Source organism: Papilio xuthus, unplaced genomic scaffold, assembly GCF_000836235.2.
Source record: "Papilio xuthus unplaced genomic scaffold, Pxut_1.1 DF827870.1, whole genome shotgun sequence".
In the NCBI taxonomy this organism is placed as follows: Eukaryota; Metazoa; Arthropoda; class Insecta; order Lepidoptera; family Papilionidae; genus Papilio; species Papilio xuthus.
This window is the reverse complement of record NW_013530779.1, coordinates 406,582-414,995: the sequence shown is the minus strand read 5'-3', so window position 1 is coordinate 414,995 and position 8,414 is coordinate 406,582. Positions and strand designations below refer to the sequence as shown.

Here is an 8,414-nt window from a genome sequence, read left to right as displayed (position 1 = left end):
AATTATTGTATTTACCAGAGACTTTTGATAAATAATTTAATAAGAGGCGTTTGTATTATTGCACAGATAATATTACAAACAATCGTTATATTGTATATTATATCGGTCTGTCCTCGGCGGTATTTCCAAACCAATACGACTTAGGGATCTTCAAGAAGCGAGCATATCACCATCTTAAAGGCCGGCAACGCATCTGCGGTTCCTCTGGTATTGCTGATGTCCATGTCGTTAATCACCTCGGTGTTCCCGCCGCTCGTTTGCCCCCTTCTCTTATAAAAAAAAAATATATTGATGTCGATTCTATTGTATTAACCTTTCATTTCAAAATAACATTTATACTAAAATAAATTACATTAACTTCTCAATTGTCTCAATTACTACATATAATAATGCTCTATAACTATCCTAATCTAATTCAGTTATTGCTTACAAATGCATTCACTAATTTCACAAATTGTATGCACTCGACCTAAATAGATCGCGGCCCGATCAAATCAGACATTGTACTCATCAGTCGACTAATTGGAACTGTAGCTTTGTATCCCTTTGTTTTGTGAAATTGCATTGAATTTATTACTATTCGTATTGTTATTAAGAAAAAAAAAACAGTTTGAAACAAAGAATAGTAACGAAACTAAAATCTTAGGGTAGGAAAACGAAGATGTTTAACAAACTATTATGTCTTAGCCTTTATCGTTTACCAATAAAAACGTTTCAGGGCTAATTTGGATAGACTAAAATAAAATACATTTTTATATCACATTAAAATGATAGCTAAAAGACTGTAGAGTTTTCATTTTGTCGGCAAATGAAAACGTCGCAGTTCTAACGTCAACTTTTAATTGAAATATGAAACAAAAATAACTACAGTTCCGTACCACATATCGAAGACCGCAGTAGCCTGGTGTAGCTCGCAAACGGTTGATACGAACAAAATTAAAACTTCTAAAAACTAGTACAATTTGCAATGCTGATAGCTTTTCTCTTATTAATAACTACGTCATAGTCTAATGGTTATTTTCCTCATAAATATAATGATTCATTAACATCCATTAACGACATTACGACCGTTTTAAAAAGTAGTTAATCATTTTATATGTAGCATTGAAAATAATGAAATAAAATCAGCGGAGAATAAACAACGTGTCAGCACAAAAATATTTAAAAATATACATATTATATTAAGCACAAAATCAATTAAAGTAAGATACAATTAATACTATTTATAAATAAAATTATATTGTTTTAAATAATATGTAGAAACTAAACATTATATTTGGGCCCATTCTCTAATACGCATTCTCAGTGTGTCGTAAATTACACACATGTATTTACGTGCATATTTGAATGCAAGTTTCATTCAGTTTAATTGTTTAAGTACTTTGACCTATGGCTCATATTTACCGGAAGAGCAAATTATTGTGTTCCGTGAGTAGGAAGTTGTTTAATGACTGTTAGAGTTAAACTATGTTTCCACTAAGGCATTTGGACGTAATAAAATTTCACTAGACTTTGGTAAAGAAATACTTTAATGCATATACCTCATTCCTGCAACATGTAATTTATTTTATAATCACAATATGTAAATTAAACAAATAACTTCCAAAATTTCTGTCTGTTCCGTATTGTACTATATACAAATATAACTTAATTCTAATTAAGCCACCCATCGTAATGAAATCCCGTCCACCGTAACATCTCGCTCGCGGCACATCGCACAGTTTACGAGGTCGTTAGCACCCCCCAAACACAAGCCCCGCGAACCCAAGCCCCTCAAACCCTAGCCTCCTAACCACAGTTCACTATTTATTAGGCATGTTTGAGAACAAAACGTACGTTATTTAGTATAACGATGCTACGAATTTAAGTGAACGTGCATAGTTTGACAACTACATAATAAAACACGTCAAAATTATTTTGAGTGGGAGTTTCGGTTAATTAATAGTTAATTAGACACGTATCAAGAAGAACAAGCATTAAGCACTATTTAAACCAGATCTAAACTTAGTTAAATAACCTTCATTTAACCGAAACACCGCAGATTAAAATTATTAAATACTCAAACAAATTATGTTTTAAATTATACACACAACATAACGTTTTATTAGTTCACCCTCATCGTATTTAAAGCTCTCTAGAGAAAACTGTCGGATAATAAATAATAAAGCACTACTTATATGTTTATTTAATTTTACATTCTCTTAAACACCGCGGTTACTTCTAATCGATTATTATAAAATGAAAACTGAAAACGGCAATGGTCCTTTAGTGTGAATTTTTCATGCGAAATCTTAGTTAATATATCTATATCTAAACGATTTTACAGATAAGACCAAATCTTACTACTTTTAGACATTATTAGTTAAATCCTTTGGTGCGAATGGCGCGTTTTCGTTACCAAGACAAGTGTCAGATTGATTAGTGAGGGGACATAAACGTTGATATTTTAATAAGGCTAGTGTTGCGCTGCTACACCGGCACAGTGTAGGATTTTCTTCCTAACACTACCAATAACTCAAACCGCGCCGGAATGTGAAACTTTATTCAAATAATGAGAAATCCAAGATGTTATCCCGAACATCAGGTGTCTTATAGTTTGTTTATCACTTTCCCTTTAATACAAAAAATGCTAAATACATTGCGGGAGTGTTAGTTTATTGGCAAAAATAACAACCTCGTAAAGTTTCAAAAACTTGGAGTAGAAAATTTAAGTGGCACTTGAGGAAGGCTGCGGGCGATAAAGCGAAATGAAGTGTCGTAAAGCCGGAGAAAGATCGGGCCATGGCGTTTTACAGTCCCCGTCACGCCGCGCCGCAACCCCACGACCCCTCCGCTGAATAAAGAGAATTTAATAATTGCTAATGTTGTAGGCGACAAAGCAAAACGTTTAGTTTAAAATTTAATGTTCTCCCTATCCGTTACATCCGTGTGCTTTTTTATTTAACATCTTTTTCATAGTAATAAGTTTTCGTTGGCAGCACCGCTTGTGTCCACTGTTTTAATTTTATTCACATATACACGCAACGAAAAGTTAAATATATTTTTAAACAGTTAAGGGGAAGAAATAAACAATTTTATATATCAATGTAATTTTAATACACATATCAATGTCTTGGCTTAAGAATAATAAAATTTTCAATAAACTTTGTAACATTAAAGCCTGAATTTGATCAACAGCATCATTATTAATTACTTAAAAATGCATTTGCGTAATCCATTAACAATCATTTAGTGATGAATTTTAGTTTAATTTACTTACATGCCAAAAATTACAGTTTGGTTTTTACGTTAGTTTTTAGTAAATCCAAGCCTATGCGCACAGCGTCGATAGCCGTCCCCGGAGCGCATGTCACACCGTATCCCCCGTGCCCATAGCAGTGAACTACCTTCAGACCGTTCACCGTCTCCGGCTCCACTCGTACCGGTATTCTGTGCGGCCGTAACCCGACCTTGTGTGCAACAATCTCTGCTTTTTTTAACGCTGGCAACATTTCACAGCACCGCTCCAATATGGCGGCGCTGTCATATTTACAAATTTTCATGTTGTAACTGTCATATTGTCTAACCCCGCCTAGCGTCGCTATTCCATCAAAACCAGGTATGATGTACGTATCGTAATCGCCGTAAATAGCTGTTTTCAACCAAGGTGCTTTTACCTTTATGACTTGTCCCCGAATCGGAACCAAATTGTAATCATTACACAACAATTTCGCGCCTAAACCTGTACAATTAAAAACCAAATCATACTTTCCAGGCAGCGAGGTAAAACTCTCGACGGTGGACGTCATAATTTTTCCACCTTTCTCTAAAAATTGTCTTTCCACCCAGGGTAAATATCTTTCACATCCGATTTTTATCGTCGAAAAGTACGATCCATATTTCCATCCCTCGCCGCAAATTCTCAGTTCATTTTTGTCTACAGCTCTATAAATTGGTACTAAATCTTCAATAAGATGGTTCCTAGTGACGGTGTAATGTTCTTTGGAAAATATGTAACTAGAAAAGGACATTAGACCCGCTTGCGGTGCTTCTGATGATTTCAAAATATCTTGCCAATAGTACCAAGAGTTATTGATCCATTTCTTAGTGATGTCAACAGTGGGCCCGCTGAAGCTCGTCCCTGGTCGAAAAATACCGGCAGCAACAGCGCTTGTCGTGTTTTCTTTAAAGGAATCAGCAATAATGGTTATATTGAATTTTCTATTTTCATCTTGTAACAACTTAGCTACAGTCATCCCGACAACTCCTGCACCCAGTATGGCAATACTTGGTCCGTCGGCCATTCTCTAAAACAATAAGAAAGACGTCAACAAAAATAAAGTTACGCAACACCAACTCAAAACAGAGGTGTCTGTATTAAATTAAAGCATCAATAAGCTTATGGTTAAGAGCACAAACTATAAGACATGAGTTAGAATCTTCCATTGTCGTCAACATGTATTCTATTACTCTATTTCTTAAGAAAGATAGTATATTATTGCTGCAAATAAATGATTACTTGCCCTCAGATAGAATATTACAACATGCAACAAAGTTGGAAGCAACTTTTGAAATTAAGGAGTAGTAACATTAATTGGAGCGACGTATAAATCCGAGATCCGCCAATTCTATTCCGACAATAGTTTTAGGAATGTTAACATATTACATAGTAAAGCATAAATGACTGAATTAAAATTTAAAAATGTGAACTTACGAATATTTTGTCGTGTAGTCCGTGTACTGAGTGTATTAAACTTCGTTGCTAATTGTCGACAACAATAAACACGACGAGTTTCATCACTCGTCACTCATGATATAACACTGCGCTCCGAATTACGCTTCATTTACTAATTTAATTAGTCCTAAATAAATATTTTTATAGATAAACTTGAAATATTAAGATAACAAGTTATACCAAACTAATAATTAGTTAATTTTGTTTCATTTTTCGTTATCTAATGTCAACAAAATGAATGCATTGAAGCTTGTATGATATGACCGTTGAGTGCATTGTAAAATATTTAGCAGTATGATTTAATTACCAAAAACACAATAACATGAATATTGAAAAAAATATAACAGAAATATTAAAATATATTGGACCTGCAAAGAATCACGAGTTACGCGCTCAGTTTAAACTGTTGCGTAATATAAGCTAAATTATTTTCATACTAACATTAATTCAGTTTTATTTGGTTTTTTCTCAGAACCGAGACCGTTACGGAAAAACTATAATCAACTTTCGTCAAACGAAAAGTGCGACAATAGACAAGCTGAAGATGTACACATCGAGGAAGCCGAAGTCGACTCCGATGCGAGCAGCACCGACCTAGAGGAACGGGACACGCGCGGTGTGTGCCCGCCCTGTGCGCATGACCGCTACAACAACAATATACGACGCCATGCACACGACGATTTCAGTGACGATACTGATTATGGTGAGCAATTACATTTAAAACGATAGTTGGATACTATAAGACTAAACAAAATTTATTGCTGTGGTTCAATGAATAATCTTTATAGAAAAGGAAAAGCGCTACATTAATTTTTATTTTTATTTGAATCAAAACAGAAAGATTTTATTACACGAAATTATTTTCGTTTTTTGATTGAAAAAGTTGTACAACCCTATTTATTTAAACAAGGAATCTGATAATTTTTTCTATGGCTGGCAACATTTTACGTGTCGGCGTCTGACATTTACAAATGTCAGATGTCATTCTTCATTGTTTGGTTGCGTCAGTTGTGTGCGTCATTTTGGTAGTTATTCTAATTATTGTTATTGAGGTTTTGAGATTTAATAAGTGACATCGGTTTAATACTTAAAAAATTCACCAAATTGTTTCGGAAGGTAAAAATAAAAATTACAAGTAAACATTCGCGACAATGGCGACTTTAAAGTCTGATTTGGATGACTATCTGCTACAAAACGAGAGCCGTAGAAGTTACAAATTTGGTTTGCCATCATTCTCGAGACCCAGTTTCCTATCTCGAAGCAACGATGAAAGTCCAACCAGCACTAGTTCTACAAGTACATGGTTTGATAATGTTCAGAAGGAATACTTTACTTTGGTAAGTATAAAACTTTAATGATTATTAACAAAAAACAAACAGTATTTATCAAACTATTTTGTATTAATCTGTCTGGTACATTTACACGTATTGTCATTTAAAATAATATTTGTTTCAGAGTCGCACTCAGAGATTTATGGGATTTGGAATTTGTATGTGCTTTGGATTACTATGTTTCATACTGTCCTTCCTGTACATACCTATATTGTTGTTACAAGCCAGAAAGTTTGCTCTGTTATTTACTCTGGGAAGTCTGTTCTTCATTTTCAGGTTAGTATCTGTTATATATTTTACTTTAAAAACAAAGTTCTTCCAGTATTAAATGATTGCATACGATAAAGTAAATGAACAAAACAAATAATATTTGATGTCCACTGCTACAACTTCCTTGGAGTTACTAATAATTTGCCAATACTTTTAAAGGGCTAAAAAGTTTTTTTATGATAGCAATTCTCTGTTTAAATATATTTTTTTCTCCAAATACTTTGTTATAAATAGTTAGGAAGTATAAATTTGCAAGTTAATGAATAATAAAACTTTATATACTCACATTTTACAGTTATCAGACACTATAACAATAAAATAATGTGTTTAATTACATTAGTTATCAGTCGTGTAGCTGTGAGCTTGAAGGATTCTGATAAATATACACTGGCTTAGTTATTATTGTATTAAAAAAATTATTTTATATATTCTAATTTATATGATGAAGTCATATTTATTTTTTGTGGTGATTTGTATAGAGATTATCAGATTAAAATTAAATTTTTTGAATAATAATAACTTTCCTGTTATGAGTCATCTTGCATTTAGCATATAATATACAAAACAAATCTGTTTTACTTAAGAATATTAAATGTTATAAAGTTTCTTTTTAAAATGTACATATTTTTAAATTCGTACCTTATGAACGAATTTCGGGAATTTATCCCAGTTTTATATATAAAAATACCATTGTAAAAATAATTAAATACAGTACAGTACCAATTTCTTAATTAAATTACTTGTATTGTTTTCATCTACACTAAATAGTTAAGTATATAAGATTATAAAATTGCGTTTTCTTATTTTATACATTATAAATATTAATTCATTGTTTGTACAGTTTCAGTTTTCTCTACGGACCATGGTCACATTTCAAGTCATTATTCTCAAAAGAGCGAGTTCTAACAACATCTTTATATGGATCCACACTAATAGCAACACTGTATTGCGCATTACATCTGCAGAGTACACCTCTGACCATTGTATGTGCGGTGGCGCAGGTCCTTGCTTTGCTCTGGATAATGGTGGGCTACGTCCCCGGTGGTTCCTCCGGAATGAGATTCTTTGGTAGCATGTTCAAGTCATCTGTATCCAATACTCTACCAATATAACAAACAGTTGTTTCTAGTGCTAGTGTGTTACGAACTTTGTGCTTAAATATGATGTTACTTATCTTGTGGTTATAATTGACTTTTATTTACATCGGAAACTGACTGAGATACGGTTAAAATTTTGTGTATGGTATATTCTAAGCATTTATAAATGAAATTGAAAACTAAGGTATATTTTTATGGGATACTTGTTCACATATCAATTAAGATTAGTTAGACTTAGTTCACGTAAACAATTGCAATTTTTCAATCATATATTTTATTCTTATTTTAAAAGTACAGCTTAATCATCCTTACCTTTACCTTGCCGACAGCACTTCTTCAATTAAAGTCAAGACTTTCGTTCAAATTCTTGTAATTATTTTAATGTAAAGTGATAACATAAAAAATATGTTATTTCTTTTTTGCTTAAATTATTTTAAAATGTTAATTGACAAAAAAGGAAATTAGTTGATGGAGCTTATTGCTATTTAGTTGAATGGTTATAACAAGAACTTGATTGTAAAATGTATATTTTCATTATGTACAGTTTTGATGTGAAATTATGTATACTGCTAAGCTCATCATATTCAAGTCTATTGATAAATTATATTGTCTTACATAGACTGATACTGTTTACTGTAAACATTTTACTATAAAATCTTTGTATAAAAACACTCAAATTATAGACTTAAACGCACATTACAATATTTAAGATAAGAATTTTCGATTTTATACACATGAATATTTTTAATACAAAAAATTGTTAAACACTCTCTTTGCTGAGTTCCCTTTTATATCTGATGGAGTAGCATTCAAAGTGTTAAATATCTGGCAGCCACAAATAGAAATGAATATATTATTATGATAAATTTTATTTTCTCTGTGATAAAACATTTAAATTAAGATTATTGACTTATTGACGAATTATTCGCGTCTAAATAAATTGCTATTTTGTACTATACTATTTTTATTTGTATATATAATAAAATAAATTCAAAAAAAATC

At 32.1% G+C, this 8,414-nt stretch overlaps 3 protein-coding genes across 3 annotated transcripts in view; 2 read left to right on the top strand and 1 right to left on the bottom strand.

The window, feature by feature from the left end:
* LOC106115272 (uncharacterized) overlaps positions 1-8,414 on the top strand; it is a 50,993-nt gene that overhangs the window by 40,614 nt on the left and 1,965 nt on the right. The window contains exon 2 of the mRNA XM_013308609.1: positions 5,187-5,417. Coding sequence (XP_013164063.1) covers positions 5,187-5,417 — 231 coding nt within the window. The remainder of the gene's footprint in view (positions 1-5,186; positions 5,418-8,414) is intronic.
* Positions 3,246-4,829, bottom strand: Daao1 (D-amino acid oxidase 1). The gene is made up of 2 exons (XM_013308607.1): positions 4,694-4,829; positions 3,246-4,286 (listed from the first exon to the last, which is right to left on the bottom strand). Exon 2 carries the CDS (start codon positions 4,281-4,283, stop codon positions 3,270-3,272), a length of 1,014 nt encoding a protein of 337 aa, XP_013164061.1. The 5' UTR covers positions 4,284-4,286; positions 4,694-4,829; the 3' UTR covers positions 3,246-3,269.
* On the top strand, positions 5,688-8,309 carry LOC106115271 (protein transport protein sft2). Its single transcript, XM_013308608.1, has 3 exons — positions 5,688-6,051; positions 6,170-6,321; positions 7,157-8,309. The coding sequence occupies exons 1-3, from the start codon at positions 5,866-5,868 to the stop codon at positions 7,425-7,427; spliced, it is 609 nt and encodes a 202-aa protein (XP_013164062.1). The 5' UTR covers positions 5,688-5,865; the 3' UTR covers positions 7,428-8,309.